The 18,469-nt window shown below is 42.5% G+C and overlaps 1 protein-coding gene across 5 annotated transcripts in view; it reads right to left on the reverse strand.

Annotated features, from left to right (window-relative positions):
• Nucleotides 1-7,193: 7,193 nt before the first annotated feature.
• The window catches only part of LOC139373259 (zinc finger E-box-binding homeobox 2-like), a 78,017-nt gene continuing 66,741 nt past the window's right edge, over nucleotides 7,194-18,469 (reverse strand). For 3 of the 5 annotated variants that reach the window (XM_071113563.1, XM_071113562.1, XM_071113566.1), the window contains 4 exons: nucleotides 15,082-15,190; nucleotides 12,645-14,737; nucleotides 10,898-11,078; nucleotides 8,548-9,305 (listed from right to left, as the gene is read on the reverse strand). In XM_071113563.1, coding sequence (XP_070969664.1) covers nucleotides 8,728-9,305; nucleotides 10,898-11,078; nucleotides 12,645-14,737; nucleotides 15,082-15,190 — 2,961 coding nt within the window. In that variant the 3' untranslated portion in view covers nucleotides 8,548-8,727. Of the gene's footprint in view, nucleotides 9,306-10,897; nucleotides 11,079-12,644; nucleotides 14,738-15,081; nucleotides 15,191-18,469 lie in introns of all 5 variants that reach the window. The other 2 variants (XM_071113565.1, XM_071113564.1) reach the window with 1 other exon arrangement.

The raw sequence follows: 18,469 nt of genomic DNA on the forward strand, positions 1-18,469 counted from the left end.
AACCGTGAGGCAATTGAGACATGGATTGTGTACCATTCAGAGGGTGAACGGGCAAGACAAAATATTTAAGTGTCTTTGAACAGGGTGTGGTGGTAGATGCCAGGCGCACTGGTTTTAGTGTGTCAAAAACTGCAATGCTGCTGGGTTGTTCACGCTCAACAGTATCCCATGTGCATCAAGAATGATCTACCACCCAAAGGACATCCAGCCACCTTGACACAACTGTGGGAAGCATTGGAGTCAACATGGGCCAGCATCCCTGTGGAACGCTTTCGACAACTTGTGGAGTGCATGCCCTGACGAATTGAAGCTGTTCTGGGGGCAAAAGGGGGTGCAACTCAATAGTGGAACAGTGTTCCTAATGTTTTGTACACTCAGTGTACGTAGATAAACCTTTTGGATATATCCAGATAACATTTTGAGATATTAGCCTGGCTTGGTATCCAGTATTTTTGGAAGAATAACTTTTGGAGGAATAATAATTTTATCACCATGAGGGTAATACCTTCGACAAGATGGAAAAAATAACCATTTATGAAGTACTATGATACCACCTATGACCAGAGTTACAGCATAGAATATATATCTCATCCACTAATCATTGTAAGGTCATTATGATAGAAACTGACCTTGCAATTGCAACCTATGCAGATAGAAGGCCCAGAGAGATGGCACGAACAAAACGTATCGCCCTTATCAAGCTGGCACACCATTGATTCATGTGCCCTATGGGTATGCATGCCCTGTATATGGGCAGACAGGAAATGAGGTTGCCTGCCCACTAAAGATGCCTGACTATGGCTCTAATGGGTCAATGGCGTCATGGGTGTCACGGGCTTTACTGCCATACCATGTATCGTCACTTTGACCAGTCCTGAGTCTGACCCACTTGTCCGCCCGATCCACCCATCCACACGGGGCAGTGGGGCCTTCCACTACGTCATCCACAATTGGGCCTGACACTACAGAGGTCAACAGTGATGCAATCTCACCACAGGGCTAATTAGGATATGCCTTCATAGGATATCAGAGGAAGTAGATGAAGTCTCCCCCCATTAAAGTCCCTCTCAGGGGAGACAGCAGAGTGAAGCTCCACTGATCACTTAAATGAAGGACAGAGGAGACACTCGGTCTCAACAAACTTCATTCCTGTCCACTCGCTGGCTAACTTCCGATTGAAAGATGTCAGCAGGACAAGCAGTACCCCGGAGAGATAGTGTGTACATGATTGAATTCAACAGTTACATGTCAACATTGTCAGCATGCCCTTAATTATACATCTAATCAAGCAACATTACTCACTGAAAATATAGATGCCATGTTATTATAAATCCACATAATGTGGATAGTTCACTAGCAAATATCCAAAACCAGCATTGTCTATCTATTCAGCTTCAGTCCCTCTCGTGGGAGTTATCATGTTTCAATCTAAGGTGCATGTCTCAAAGACAGCAGAAATAGTAGTACGCGATGTTGTCTTAACTGTGTAAATGTATTCGTTTGAAGGCGTCGGTACACACAGAGGGCTGTGGAGCATCACCCGTCTATGGATGGATCCCATTAAAAGTGTTTCCTGGAAGGTCATGTCTCATATTACACACGGGACAGACATGAAGAGTTACAGTAAGACTGGCTTTGTTACACACAGAACAATCTCAGCTACCACAGCGGTACAGCCTGGTCCCTGCAGATAGCTAGCGGCTGCCAAGGTGGGCCAAGCCACCCACTTCGCTCTGGTATCCCCCTTCGGCACAGCACAAACACAGCACAAACACAGCATAGAGACACTTCCCAACATTATTCTCATTCTATTCAACTCCAGTCTTAACAGAAACAATCAACTTGTTTTTCAAATGGTTCAGCGCTGAATCAAGTCTCCGGCGTGAGAGGTCTCTGGTATTCACAAACCCTGTTTTTTAATGAAGTAAAGACAACACCCACACAACCATCGCTAGCTTTTCCTGTGCAAATTTGGAGATGATTACAAGTGAGAAAAGCAGAGGGGGGTCTGGCTTTCTATCAAATAAATCATGTTTTTTTCCCCGTTCCTCTTCTTCTTGTCAACACATATTTCTAGGTGATTAATAATGATGTACGCTCACAGCCACAACTAGGTCTCATTTACTGTAGATACGAGATAGATCAGATATATACTTACACCCTTAAATCAGAACCTGCTTGATATTGACAACCGGTCAAGCTTACCAGTACATGAAGGAAACATACAGTATATTTTTTAGAAGAAAGATATACTGTAGATGTTGCAGGGTAGTGATACAGGTGTCCACCCTACAAACCCTCCATGAATTAATAATCTAGTACTAGCAGCCTACTTAAAGGCTTTCTGTATGTCCTGGCAGACAAAATATAGAATGAATTCCTTTACATAAATACAGTTTAACCACATGAAATGACATGCAAATTAAGTATGCATAATATTATACCCAGTGAATAAGTTGGTACTACAGCCTCAAAACCTTCTTTTTAGAGTGAATAGACACTTTTACAATACCGTTTTTTGTGGTTTTACGTAACAGCCTATGATTGAATAATACTTTCTCGGGGGGTCTTTGATCTCATAAAGGGGAGGCAACTTTAAATGTTGTACAGATTAACGTATCAAAGCAAAAGAATGACTGAGAACCCTTTTTTTTTGCAGCATGAGTCAAGTATCATTACACTTCAAAAGTGCAGCCCTCACACTGAAGCTAATCATTAAATAATTCTCTGAAAGGAAATATACCTAATTATAGGGAGTCAAATGCATATTATGAATCTATCTTGCTCACAGAGCTGAGCACTAGGAAATACGTATTAGCCATTGGGGATTATTACTATGTTCACTAGCCTCACCACTTTCTGCATTATCAGCCAGGTTTGTTCCACTGACGTTCATAGAAGATGACTGAAATTAATCCCATTGAGTACAATAATTATATATGCTTACATGCAGATGACCCTGTCCCTATCTCAAAAAGAAAGAGAGACACAGACACTGCCTTTACAAGATGGGCAGTTCAGTTTAATAAAGTTACTTTTCGGTCTGTCTCTATCAAAAAGTACATCAATCTCTTCAGCTATAACAACGTTAGTGCATAATTGGTCAGTGTTATAGGTCCCCAGCTACACTTTCTCATACAGCCTCCTTCAAACAGAACAATGTGCTCTAAAGACTTATTTTATTGAAGCATGAAGTTGTATCAGATAGCCAATTCCCCCTAACAAATTGATGATAATTACGTGATATGATCAATACTAGCATACATACTATTATACTCCCAAAAAGTGCTTTATCTCAACAATGTTGGTTATATTCTTTCTTTTTTCTTGAGATATTAAGCAATTTAATTACTGTTAAGAGCATTAAGGAGTGATTTTAAGTATAATTTGCAGTTCATGAACTGTTTTAAAAAATTACACTTAATGTAATTAACTGCTGTCATTAGGCCTAATCCCAGTAGGATAGGAGTGAATGCTTGCTTTAAGAAATGACATATACGTAAAATTGCATTAATTTCAATCCAACAAAAAGGTTTGGGCTGCAAAGGTTTGGCTCCCTCAATGGCATAATTATCTATTTCCAGAGTGTGCAGTGTAAAAACAGTGCTAAGTCCAGTGACTCAGGCGCTTATTCACCGTGCATACTGTAATCATATACCTACCATGTACTAACCTCATAAATTAATTGGCAATGGCCTCTTCAGTGCCAGCGCTAAATGTTGTACTGGGGGTTAGAGAGGCCATACGAACATCTGAGCTTCAATCATTCTAGCTATTAACAATAACCTGTTTACTATAATTCAAGCTGCATACAAATCATAGCTTGACATCAGAAAGGAGGGCAAGCAGACAATGAGTCTTGCGAGAGTTAAATGACTACATGAACCGTACTTTGAATTACATCGTCCTTTTTCTGTCTGGTGGTGAAGTATCTAATTAAAATAGAGATATTTTCCTGTCAAAAATAGTGGGGACCATGTTTAATTAAGTGAAGAGGACAGTAACATATTAGTGACATGAAAGTCTCGGCAGTCATCCACCATTTGCATGATGCCTTTCATAAAAAATGCATGTGCCCATCTCGAAAGGATCACTATAATTTGGGAAGGATTATTGTGCACCATTGAAATGAATGTCCCTGGTAAAGTTTTGTACAGAAAACCCTGAAGGTGATTGCTAGCTTTCAGAAATCCAGGCTATAGCCTTATCACCCTATATGGATAGGGGATCATGTGGTTAACCGTCTCATTGATAAGGTTAAAGAAGTGTCTTGGCCAATGGTTTAATCACCTCGGAATCATCTCATCCCTCTATCCTATGGCATCGCAGATTATCATTGTCGTCGGCCATAACTGACCAGTAATGTAAATAGATATGATTACACCTACACCGGCATGCTGGGCCTAGCACGAATTAAACTTCCCTAGAAATGTGTAATGAGTGATGTTCCCTGTACCCAGCTGAGGCCCTGCAGACACAGCCATGATCCAGCATTCTAATCACCCGTCAGCCAAAGCCGCTGTTGCTTCGCATTAGAATCTGTGGTTTGTGCATATCAAAGATTCCACAAACGCGTTGGGAAAACACATAATCACTTTCCCATCAGAGAGATGGAGAGGGGGTGTGGGGGTGGGGGGGTTATAAAGGGGTGAAAGTATGGCTGGATAAACTGTGCAGACTGGTTTTCAAGAAAAGAAAAACCAACAAGAAGAGAAAAGAAGCCTTGGTAGAGGAACTCCCTGAAAAGTGTATCAATGTGTCACATTGATTCAACAACAGTGTGCCTTCTCTATGTAGGGCAATGGTTTGCTATGGTGTGAGAGTGTATTGATGGACTGGGGGAGGAGGGGTCCAACTCACCACATCACAAGACCAACACTGTCTAAATGGCTTCCTTACATACAACGCCTGCTTTTCCCACCATGCCTCCTTTCCATACCACTTCAACTATGCTGCCTGGGTGTGAACAAGTGCATCAAATAATACATGCAAAATAATAAAAGTCTATGCCGGGTTCTTTGCTCCACACAATGGCCAACCCCCTCCAATTTTGGAGAGCATTGTTGTCTTTGTGTCCTTTACTGCTCGCCTGCCTCCTCCCCGCTCTGCACCTGCTGCATTCATCAGAGTAGCGAATGCAGGCAGGGAGAGGCTTGGACCTTTAGTACTCCCTCAACTGAGAGTGAAGGTATTCAGTCTGATGTTCTGATGCGTTACCTTGGAAATCAATACACGAGATAACGTTGAAATACATCACCGTTTGTATTTTGTTGGTGAAGAACGTATTGTGATCAACGCAATACTAAACATCTACAGTTGAATATAGGTTGGTGTTTACAGCCCTTTTGCTAAATCGAGTATTTTACATCACGGGGCAGAAATCCATGTGTGTCAGCATCTTTGTCGCAGATGGTGTAGCCTTTCATGATATGCAACACATTTAAATCGTTGAGAACTCCTTGGCTTTCCACCATTCTCAACAGTGCCTTGGGGTACAAACTTCACGAGACTCTGCCCTTCAATAAGGATGTAGGTCTGGTTGGGTGATTTTCTTTTATTATTATTATCATCATTTTTCTGTGTCTGTTTGTGTCCCGCCACTGGCACACTGGTGCACCACCTGCTCTGGGTCTCTTTCTGCTTGGGCCAGACTGAACAGCTAACAGCTGGCTGCTCTTCTGACACTCTGATTGGCTAATCCCTACTGGTCACTTGTGCTTCTCCTGCCTGCCTGTCATTGAACTTTCTCTCTCCCAGTGCCAGGTCTGGGCCTTCTTCACAGGGGCCGTCCTTCATATGCCCTGAGAATGATATGGGCAGCATATGGGGATATGTAAATAACTTAATGAGGTCAAACGTCTGAGCTCTCCTCTCTACCTCTAACCCTGGATATATCCTGGATCCTATATGAACCTCTTATTGTTTTTTTTGTGCTAAATGTTTACCAAATGTTTTGGAAATAAACTAAACGTTTTGGAAATATGCTGCGTATCCTTTATTCAGAGTTAATTCTACTGAATGCACCTTTTATTCAGTTCAGTGGTACACACTTCTATGCACACTTCTATTTTAATTTCCTTTTCATCTGAGAACTTGTGCATGCCAAGGGCCATAAAGTTTCCCTATATAATATGTCAGCGAGGTACAGTATGTGTTGAGCCAATGACAATATGAAGCAATGTCACTAATAGTAAGACTTGGAGATATTAATGGAAGCAATTGTGTACCCTGAAGGCAAAATCTACACTTAAAGTCTGAGTCTATACATAAAACCAGTGATGAATCATCAGAGTTCATATGTTCCAAACACACCACCAATCTGGCCAAAACATACGGCAATATGACATTATTAAGAGTCACTGTAACAGCATGTTGTCATTGGGTGTGTTTTCCTCCCAAGCATTCGACTAGCTCGGTTAAGTATTTTCAAATAAAGTTTTAAAGGGAAATTGTTATTTACTTCAAAATGATTGACTGGGGTAACAAATCACAGTACAAGTACAACTTCGCTTCTAACGTCATGATGTTCCTTATTGTGGTGCAGAAGGGTACTAGAATGAGTCAAATACATTTCACCTGGAGTGTTCTATCCTCCTTTTGAAGGTGTCTTCTCCTGACCTCTGATCTCTGTGGAAGCGTCGCATTCTTAATCATCCCAAAAGTTAACAGTCCGTGGTGAAATTCAATGGCTAATCATTTAAGACCTCCTCCCCTTTTATCTGTGAGATAGCACCGAATGATCAGATGGCATCAGGATCAATATGAAAATTGGAATATGCAAAGCATGTTCTGTGTTTGGCATTGCTCAACCTTTTCCCTTTTATCTTAGCCTTTTGATGTTACTTTGAATCTGCATATGCAGTGTGAGCGGTTAACAAGTATCTTCACACGAAAGTACTTTCAGTTGGCATCCATCTTTTATTTGAATGACTTAATTTGTTTCTTTGCTTTTTTCTGTCATGGTAAAATGACTGTCAATAATCATTGTCTATTGAATGTTATAAAACGTTTGAAAATAATTGTAAAAATAATGAATTATTGTGTGATTCCGTGTGTAAAAAAATCGTACTAGGAAAACTCCCCATTTTGGGGGAATGTGGATCTTTTACTTTCAGACAAGTCCTTTTTTTGAGTGACAGGTGTAGTTATGTGGCACTGCTACAAAAGCATGAAAAAAAGTTGAACATAAGGCATTTGTGTTCTGTAATTTGGCTACTTTTATTCGAGCATGGTCATTTCCAAGAGAAATTACAAATTAAAAATTCAATAATACTTTTACAAAGACATTTCAGGAAAGATTTTCTTCAGTCATGGTATCATACATTGTATCTTAACAGTCCCTCTTCATTTTTTTAGCAAAAAAAAAAAGATGAAGAAAGTGGAATTTTTTTAGTTAAAAATACAGTGTTTTCACAATATTGTATAAAAGTTCCCAAATTTGGAATTTCCAGTAATTGGAAAATAAAGGAAATAAAACAAAATAATATAGTTGAAAATTCGCATTTCACAATTAATGTTTCAAAACACAATAAATGCTCTCTTTACGTAAAATTTGCCCCAATGATCAACGCCAAGTTCATTTTTACTAAAATATATCTATATATTGAAGAACTATAATACTGTACACTACAGTATGAAATAAATAAAATTAGGAAATATAAAATGGGCCACATAAATAAAATGTTATTCAACCTACAAACAAAATGAATGCAATTTTGTTGTTTAAAAAAATTGTTTGGTGTAATACTGACAAAAGTTAATGAAATAAACCTGAAAATTGCACAGACATATGTAAACTAAGGAACTGCTGCCTAGTGTACTAATACTGACATGGGTGCTTCAAAGATCAAGGTGAGCTATCTCTTAATACTGAAGCTGGTGAAGAGGTAACATGTGTCACCCTCCTTTCACACAATACAAGGATGGCACTTGCAGAAACACACAGATTAAAAGGTTTGCATATAAGGCTTTTTCTTATCAAAAACACCTTACAAAGGCTTTCTCCTTAATTGTTCACACGATCCTTCCATCTACTGTACTGTACTGTCAAACCATTTTCCCTTCATTTCAAGGTCTCTTTAAGACTTCATTATCTTAAAATCAAACAGGTAATGTCTGTTAAGTTCCTTCACAGAGAAATTCTGAGGCCTAAAACTGTGTGGCTAGCTGGCCTGACGACAGGGCAAAACTATAGACAACACATTAAGTGAAAGATAAGTAATACAACTGATGGACTGTAGTGTGGAGACTACTGCTTTTTTCAACACTGTATAAATATATACATAGGCAATACTTTTTTATTATTTTTGTAGTGATTATAGAAGCGAAGTGCAATTTGTACAAGTCACTAGTTTGTGCCATAAAGACTATGGAACACAGAGTTTTTAGGATGTTAGCACCACACATATTTTTAGGCCTTAATACTGTACAATATTTTAAATGTATTAATTTATTAATTTTTCATTTTTGCATAATGCAGCCTCTTCTTACACAATTCTCCCCCACCCCCCACCCCCCACCCCACCCCACCCCAAAATCAAACTTCAAATCAATGTCTCCTTGGGCAGACATATACAACCACCACCCTTTGAGTCCTTCAATACAAAGCTTCCTAGAAGCTTCAGGCACGTGCATGTACAGCTTCAACACAGCAGCGTTTAAAACCAAGCAGGTAACAATAATGAACAGAAAAGTAAGATGGGAAGCTTTTTAAATGCAGTAGTTTTATTACATGCCGTCCTCCATATTGTCCTCGTGATCCGATTTGGTTTCTGTTTTCCCGTCCAGCGAACTATCGTCCATCGAGTGCTCGCCGTTGTCCTCCTCATCCCTCAACATGTCTGGATCTGTGTCCATGCTCTTGTTCTCGCTCTCCTCTTCCTCCTCCTCAAAGTCCTCTTCCCTACGTCCTATTTTCGCGTACGTTCCTTCAACTTCCTTCTGACGATCTCTCATGCCTCCGTTCATCCCTCCTTCCCTCAGAATGCCCTCGCGGTCCTCCAGGCCGGGGTAGCCCTGAGGAGTCATGCCCTGTAAGTAGGCCCGGCTCAACAGTAGCTCTGTGGGCTCTAGGTGGCCCTTCTCCCGGGCCTCTCTCTCGGCCGCCTCCCTCTCCTCGGCCTCCCTCTTGCAGTAAGAGTAACGGTGGTTCATGTGCTGGGAGTAGGAGCCCGAGTGAGAGAAGCGCTTCCCGCACTTGTCACACTGGTACGGTTTCTCGCCAGAGTGCAGTCGTGAATGTTCTATAAGGTGGTGCTTGTGTTTGAATGCCTTCTTGCAGATTTGACACTGATGTGGCCGTTTACCTGAGGAGACACAAAAGGAGAGGAAAGCAGACATGAGTTTCCCCTCTCTCCATGTTGTTACTACATTTAACACAATTAAAAGCATCAGGAGGAGAACAAACACAAACTTAAAGTACATTCCGATGATTCGAATGGTATGAAGCAACTTGAACTATCATTACAATATCAATGCTAACTTTGTCATAATTTATTTGTTTATTCCAAATGAGAAGATAAACAGCTTAATATAAACCACAGGGTCTGTCAGGTGTTTACACTATGAAATTCCCTCCTATCGCTAAAGCATGGAGGAACAGAATCACAAACACTTAACAAACAAAAAGCTGTGGCAAATAAATAAACAAACAGGAGATGAGAATTGAACAAGAGACTCCTATGGCTACCCTGATAATCTCAGTAGAATAATTCTAGTTTCTAGACGCCTCTGTCCCTCAATTATTTTTGGGACTCCACTCTACTCTGCTCCCCGTGTAAGATGGGATACCCTGAACGCAGAAGTGTGAGACGAGAAACTCGAGCCGCCCTACATTGATGGAGTGAAATTTCATTACATCATGCTACCAAAATGATCTGGCTAAATAAAAACTCTCCCAGCAGCCAGCAATGGTGGCTGGTCATGGTGTATATCATGGGGTGGGGAGTGTGGGACAGTTGCACCCCTTTTGAATTTACTACACCTCAGCACATCCGGAAATATAACAGTCTATCTGACACAAATCAAAAGATAGAGTTTCTCCTTTTGGCATTTCAATCTTCTCGTGACACCACTTGTGCCACCAAGCACAGACACCAACACATCTGGCCAATTCCTAGCCACAAATAGCCCTGGGATGCCTTCGACGCCTTCCATAACTGCTAGACTTGCAACGCACACCTCCTAATACCACAACTAGATAAACCGGCAAGAAACATAAAGCATGCTGCTACGTGCTGCATGTAGTCACGTGTGTAAAGAATGATGCAACTTAGTGAAAGCGTTTCATTGTGAGAAGTGTAAAAAAAAAAAAAAAAAAAAACGTCATCGACACACAAATGTTCAACGGGTTAAACCGACCTATCACTGATTAGAGTGATAGTCAATAAAAGACTGGTTTGGTCAAGTGACACTTTCAGCAGTCTGTCTCTGTCTCTTTACTAGTTGTATATGTGGGTACGCTTAGTGTGTTTTCTAAATAATAATAGGGTTAATAAAATAGCGTGTGATGGATATAATTAGAAATGGCCAAGGGTGACATTTACCTCAGACAGTGCCCTCATGCATTATGCAAAGCAATGACACAACATTTAGTTAGGCTCTTTCTGCCACATTCTGATTTAAGTATGGAGCTTATAATATTCAGAGAAAGGTATTTCTGGCATAACCCTAATAATGTCATGTTTTGCGCTACATATAAGTAAGTATATCTCCTCACCCCTGTCAATGAAGAAACAAGGTTAGGTCTCGATTTACATTACAACTGAAAAAGAACAAAGCAGGAAAGAAGTGGGGAAGGAACAAAATAAAACAATTGAAAGTTGAAAGGGTTAAATAAACACAAAACATTAGAAATGAAAGCAACGGGGTAAAATAAGTGTTCCAGAACAGTATATACCTGTGTGTTCATATTTGTGTCTTAGGAGGGAACTGCTCTTCTGGAATGTTTTGTCGCACAAGTCACACGCGTACATACCACTTTCTGTCTTCTTAATCTTCTTCCGGGACAGACAGGAGTCTGAATCGGTCATGTCATCCAGTCCTGACATGTAATCGGCTGTTCCGTCTAGCAGCTCCCCCTAGAAAATGACACATTTATCAATCCACACATGTCAACTACATGTAGGTAGAGGACCTCCTGATGTTTGCCTCAATGAAAGACTGAATGGAACTTAAGTTTTTTGACCTAATTACTAACACTCCAATAGAGAGCGCAGGTGTAAATATAAAAGGCAGACTACACTGTAATGGTTGACAATCTACCCTGAATGTTTTATATTATTTGAATTATTTTACATTTTTAAATCTGTCCTCCATATATTTGAATCAGTCTAATTTTATACATGAAAGAGTTTTCATTCCATATGTATCTGTTCTTCATAAGGGAAGATTAACCCGATAGGCTTGACCTTAAATGAATGGGGGAGAGTATTATCACATTAGAAGGTCATAATAATAAGAGAGAGCCCTTTGCGGGGCCATATTGTCATATTCTTCTAATTTCCAACTCATAATGATTAAATCAAGAGGTGTTCTAAATGACCAATATTGAGACGCACCACTGTTCTCATTAAGAAGTGCTCGCTCTGGTCTGACAATGACTCCTTTGGCGGGGACACTTTCTTTCTTACACTGTTTTTAAAGAACAGAGCTACTATCATTCCGCAATCAATTTGAGCTAAATGCCCGTAGCTGTATTTTTTAAATCTAATTTAATAACTTAGAATAGGAAACATTATTAATACTTTTTTTTATCAAAATGGTTCCCTCTATGTTAAACAGCCTTCAGCATTCAGTGGGAATGAACATGGAGCCTGTGCATTATTAATCGGCATGTAGAAACTCATTTTGGCTTTAGAGGGCAACTCTCTTTAAAATAAAATACAAGACAGTGGCAGAGAATTGGAGTTGGAGTCAGATCCTCGGTGCTGTGTGCAGCTCCAGGGCTTACCCTTTGCCTATTGCACAGATCACATACACGTTGTCCCTCACACTATTCACACACAAAAAAATACCTAAGGAAAAAAATAAAAAATAAAAAATAAACTAGGCTGAGACAGATTGATTTTAAAGGGTACATAGTCTATGTTTTACTCTGGAATAGACTACACTGAACAGCTGGAGATGTGATGCTGCCTGCACTCTGCGGTAAGGACAATTCACGGTGGAGTCTGGCAACAACTGAATCCCTCACATCATAACCTCCTCTGAAACAGCAATTATGTGCTGATATCGCTAATGACGTCTGCTTGGAGAACTGAACAACTCCAGGAGCGTTTGACAGCTGGTTATCTACCTGACTGTGTTTTCTCCCCGGTTCAATGTGCTGCAGGTGAGCATTTGAGCTCATTAGAGTACCTTTTAATTAGTGGCACAATGAGCAGATCATTTTAGAGAATTTGAGAGGAGACAGACAGAGAGAGAGAGAGAGAGAGAGAGAGAGAGAGAGAGAGAGAGAGAGAGAGAGAGAGAGAGAGAGAGAGAGAGAGAGAGAGAGAGAGAGAAGGTACAGATGGAGAGAGAGAGAGAGAGAGAGAGAGAGAGAGAGAGAGAGAGAGAGAGAGAGAGAGAGAGAGAGAGAGAGAGAGAGATAGAGGATAAACCTGAGGCTTAGAAACTAAACCACAAGCGGCTTATCTATTTACCTGGAAACCAGGCTTTCGCTGGTATTTTCTCCTCTGCTGCTGCTGCATCTCAGCAAAGGTAGCTGCTCCTGTTGCATAAGTGTAGGCCATGTGTGGTAGGAAGCCCATCTGATCCAGCCCTGGGTACGGCCTCAGCCCAGGCATGCTGGCCTGCATCGGTGACATGAAGGTGGCCGGTGGGAATGCGCTCTGTTGCGGAAGCGACGTGTACATAGGTTTGGCACCGAAGGGGTTCATCCCGAACAAGGGGCTGGTGCTTTTGTTGAGGTCTCCATTGTGGTGGTTCTGGCCTCTGGCTTCAAACTCCTTCTTGAGATAGGCCAGGTTAAGTGGCTCTTCGAAGTGTTCTCGTGGGGAGGGAACACTGGAGTGGTCATGGTGGTTAATACCGTTTAGTTTAGGTCTGCTCTTCACGGTCATGGCATGTTTGGGCTCCTTCATGAGCTTTGGCAGTGACAGGTCCAGTGGTTGTTCAGACAGGTTCATGTTGAGGTTCAGGTCCTCAGACATCAGGCTGTTTGGAGTATATGAGCTACTCTGGGAGTTTTTGGAAGATGTGGAGGAAAGGTTCAAAGGAGAAGGTGTGCTGCTCCTTGACTGGTGGTCCAATTTGGAGTGGTCACCCATGTGTTTGGTGTGTCCACTGAACGTGTTCGCTTTCATGAGTCTGAGCTGGTTCTCACAGTTGTTGACGTTGTTATGGAGTTCTGCAATGGAGGGGGACGTGATATGGTGGTCACGGTTGCGGTCACGGTTATTAGACTTGATCAGGGACACTGGGGATCTCGCTGCCATTGAGTCTTTAGAGGGAGTGTGGTTGTGGTTGTTTGCGGCTAGAACCATATCTGCATGGTTGTTCCGTTGTTGTTCTAATGGTGGAGTTCTTGGGGTGCCGTACTGGTAAACTTTCCTCTGCTCGAACCACTCTTTGACGAATTCCTGAGGAAGGCCGACTGCTATGGAGATCTTCAGTAGTTCCTCTGAATTGGGCTCCATGTTCATGGCGAAGTAGGCCTTGAGCACTGACATGTGGTCCTTGTACGGGTTGATGGGGCTTTTCTCAGACAGCATGGACGAGAGCAGGAGGGCATGCTTCTCTGTAAACATCCCCTGTTTTGTGGGCATAAGGTTCTCACTAGTCTGGAGAACTGTCTTGATCTCCTCATTCATTTTACACAGGTAACGTTCATGCTGATGCAAGGGAATTGGACCTGGGAAGGCTTCTTTGCAGTATTGGCAAGCAAAGGGTGTAAACATAATGTTGTTCTCATGCATCTTATCCTCTGTACCTAAATCTAGCATGTGGTTGGATTTCTCGCGTTTGATAGTGCTAATTTGTCTCTTTGAGTCCGTGGTCAAGCTCTGGAGACAAGCTTTGGCTTCGTTCACTTTTTCTAATGTGTAGTCGATGATGCTTTTAGTGGCACCGTTATGGCTGATGACTGGCAGACCAATCTGGTGACCCCCCTGTGACGTCAGTCCCTGTTTCTGCTCCTCGATCTGGTTCCCGAGCTCCTTCATGTAAGCCTTGAGCCTGGAGATCTCCTCCGGTTTGCAGTCCATCTTCTGCCTGCACACAGTGTTGTCCACGATCTGGAGCACCTTCTGGACCTCGCTCAGGTTGTTGCTCAGGGACGGGTAGCCCAGGAACTGTTGTTCGATCCCCATCCCCAGGTGCTGCATGGGGCTCTGGGCTGAGCAGTGGATCCCTAGCGGGCTGCTATTTCCCCCCATCCCTCCGTTCATGAAGGGCACAGGTGCGCTGAAGCCATGGGAGGCCATCATGAGTTTGTAGTCGTTGAAGTCTAGTGGTTCTGTTTTGATGTTCAGGTGGTGGTTGTTCTGGTCCTGATGGTGGCCCAGGAGCTTGCCGTTTCCGTTTCCGTTCTCTAGCTTGTGTCTCAGCTGGGTGATGGCGGTGTTAGTGGGGGAGGACGAGGCTGATGTAGGGGAAGAGCCTGTCTTCATGTTGTTGCGCATCCTCCCGTTGACTGCTATAAGGCCGATGCACTTCTTGCTGCTGATGTGAGAGCTGTAGGAGCCTGAGTGGGAGAAGCGCTTCTTGCAGTTTGGGCATTCGTATGGCTTCTCACCTGAAAAGAGACAACAATGTATACTTAAAAAATCTGCCATGAGCGTATTTTGAATGACATAAGGAACACACATATTCTCAATGATTAAATATAAGTGGGCTCAGGGAAAATGTATCAACAATGAACACTTTTAATTATGCCAAACTAAAGTGTAAACACTGAACAGCTCAATTGTGAGATTGGCAGATAGAAGGAAACAAAGTAGCTCAAGTCATCCATTGGAACAGTGGGAGAGAGAAAAGAAAAACACAATCGATTTTTGTACAACCTGTGAAGTTCACCACAGCCTTAAATCAAGGTTATGCATATTCAAAGCGGAGTGCACAGGCCCCCTTGCTACCCACCACTGTGAATCCGCAGGTGTTCCTTCAGATGGTGCTTGTATTTGAAGGCCTTGCCACATTCTGTGCATTTGAACTTGCGGTTGCCAGCCCCCTGGTTCAGCAGTTGGTGCTATAGAGAAAGAAGCAGGTATTTACATAAGTTCCACTAACAACATTACAGGGGGAAAATAGTTCACTAAACAATCGCAATCAGCCCTCGGTGCAATCGACCGACAAGCCAAATGTCTTACATTGCTACACAGCCCATCTTGCCTCTTTCTACTTCCAACTCCAACGAGAGAGTACAAGAGTGGTGCTGATAACAGAGGGAATCACATACCTTTTCATTTCCTGGCTCTCGAGCCAAGGAAGCATGCCTTTAGAATTTGGCAGCCAACAAAATAAAATAAATGAAAGGGGCTCTTTTTTTTATATAGTTTCCCCCTCATTAGAAACAAGCAATCTGATCTGCTTTTATTAATTTGGGGTAATCACTCGAAAGATATTCTGACTATTTCACAAGAAGTTCTTCCCTGTATTTCACATACCTGCAAACAACAGTAATTTTACATGAAGAAACAACACATTTCCATAAATATTGAAATGTCTTAATTGGAACAGATTTCCCCTAATCATTTGAATCCTCAAACGTCTCTTTAATAATCTCAGACTATAGGATGGGACTAGGCCTTGATTCTCTGTTCAAAGGTAAACATCAGTTGCGGCCCCTCAAATTTGCAATTCAAAGAGGGGGAGGCCTCTGCCTGTTTCAAAATCCAAATGTAATAGTAATAACAACAACAATAACAGCGTACGTGTAAACGGGAGGCACACCAGACGTGCACAATTATTTCTGAGTCGGAGGTGAACACGTTAAATGCTTAGGCAATACAAAAGATCTCTCAGCAGCACTCGCTACCAAGGCAGGCATAGCAGGAAGAAGCAGCCAGCGTCCTGATCCAGCCTGACAACTGCTGGGGTGTGCTGACTCTACCCACATTCCTGGGGAGACAGATGGCGTAAGGGAGGACACAGGGAGGATTGTTCAAACGGAAGCCACCTTCAAAGATCGAGCAGGAGTGGGTCTGTCTGTCGGTGGGGCCGCCAAGCGCCAGTCAGGGACCCCACCGCTCGTACGTTGCTGAGTTGCATAAACAAACAGCAACAGCTGCTTTGGCTCCCCCTGCTTCCCTCCCCTGCTTCCCTCTGATTGGTTGTGCCAATAAGATACAATCATTCTCTAATCCTAATTGTCAATGGCACCAACACCAGCAAATGTGTTTTTGGCGGAGGGGGACATGCTATCCTACATGACTCAAGGAAGGTTAGGGATGGGATGTTGGATGTTGTGGGCGGGGCAGGGCGCATGGGCTGGGTATTCAAATATTATTGGCGTGTATTAATGACATATTTTCTCTTGATTGGTTAATTGGATAAGGAGTGTTACAGGTTATTTTAGATTTGTTTATGGTGTTTATGGCGAGGGCATCTTTTCCTAGGTAGAGACAGTTCTCATGGAACATGGGATTAGGGCTTGCCTGTAAGCGATGACACGACAATTCACTAACTGAACAACACATTTTGTCTTTCTTTTTTTCTTTTTTACCCCAAGAGGACTTCAATTGTCACTACTGCTTTGTTCAGATTCACTTCTTTTTTAAAACACGGATGGCAAGCAAATGTAACATCTATGAATAGAAGGTTTATTTCTTCCACACAGGGAGTTGGATGTGATGCATGCAAATTGTCAACAAATTCCCAGGTTAGTTTATCTAAAAGAAAATACATTGCGAGTGAGTGAGACTCAATAATAAGTGTACATGTTGATTCTGACATAAACTCAGCCAAAAAAGAAACGTCCTCTCACTGTCAACTGCGTTTATTTTCTTCAAACTTAACATGTGTAAATATTTGTATGAACATAACAAGATTCAACAACTGAGACATAGTGAACAAGTGAACAAGTTCCACAGACATGGGGCGAACAGAAATGGAATACTGTGTCCCTGAACAAAGGGGGGTTCAAAATCAAAAGTAACAGTCAGTATCTGGTGTGGCCACCAGCTGCATTAAGTACTGCAGTGCGTCCCCTCCTCATGGACAGCACCAGATTTGCCAGTTACCCCACTATTCCACCAAGGCAACTGCAAGTTCCCGGACATTTCTGGGGGGAATGGCCCTAGCCCTCACCCTCCGATCCAACAGGTCCCAGGTGTGCTCAATGGGATTGAGATCTTTGCTCTTTGGGGCTCTTTGCTGGCATTGGCAACACTAACATTCCTGTTTTGCAGGAAATCACACACAGAACGAGCAGTATTGCTGGTGGCATTGTCATGCTGGAGGGTCATGTCAGGATGAGCCTGCAGGAAGGGGACCACATGAGGGAAGAGGATGTCTTCCCTGTAACGCACAGCGTTGAGATCGCCTGCAATGACAACAAGCTCAGTCCGATGATGCTGTGATACACCGCCCCAGACCATGACGGACCCTCCACCTCCAAATCGATCCCGCTCCAGAGTACAGGTCTCGGTATAACGCTCATTCCTTCGACGATAAACACAAATCCGACCATCACCCCTGGTGAGGCAAAACCGCGACTCGTCAGTTTTTTGGCAGTCCTGTATGGTGGGTTTGTGCCCATAGGCAACGTTAATGCCGGTGATGTCTGGTGAAGACCTACCTTACAACAGGCCTACAAGCCCTCAGTCCAGCCTCTCTCAGCCTATTGCGGACAGTCTGAGCACTGATGGAGGGATTGTGCGTTCCTGGTGTAACTCGATCAGTTGTTGTTGCCATCCTGTACCTGTCCCGCAGGTGTGATGTTCGGATGTACCGATCCTGTGCAGGTGTTGTTACACGTGGTCTGTCACTGCAAGGACAATCAGCTGTCCGTCCTGTCTCCCTGTAGCGCTGTCTTAGGTGTCTCACAGTACGGATATTGCAAGTTATTGCCCTGGCCACATCTGCAGTCCTCATGCCTCCTTGCAGCATGCCTAAGGCATGTTCACGCAGATGAGCAGGGACCCTGGGCATCTTTCTTTTGGTGTTTTTCAGAGTCCGTAGAAAGGCCTCTTTAGTGTCCTAAGTTTTCATAACTGTGACCTTAATTGCCTACCGTCTGTAAGCTGTTAGAGTCTTAACGACACAGGTGCATGTTCATGAATTGTTTATGGTTCATTGAACAAGCATGGGAAACAGTGTTTAAACCCTTTACAATGAAGATCTGTGAAGTTATTTGGATTTTTACGATTTATCTTTGAAAGACAGGGTCCTGAAAAAGAGACATTTCTTTTTTTGCTGACTTTAGTACTGCATGAAGGAAATGCTTGATTTTAAAGAACATAAAATCTACTAGTTGAAGTGAAATTAAGGAGCAGATAAAATGTCTAAATTGGAAATTAACATAATC

This window comes from Oncorhynchus clarkii, chromosome 18, assembly GCF_045791955.1.
Source record: "Oncorhynchus clarkii lewisi isolate Uvic-CL-2024 chromosome 18, UVic_Ocla_1.0, whole genome shotgun sequence".
Taxonomy (NCBI): domain Eukaryota; kingdom Metazoa; phylum Chordata; class Actinopteri; order Salmoniformes; family Salmonidae; genus Oncorhynchus; species Oncorhynchus clarkii.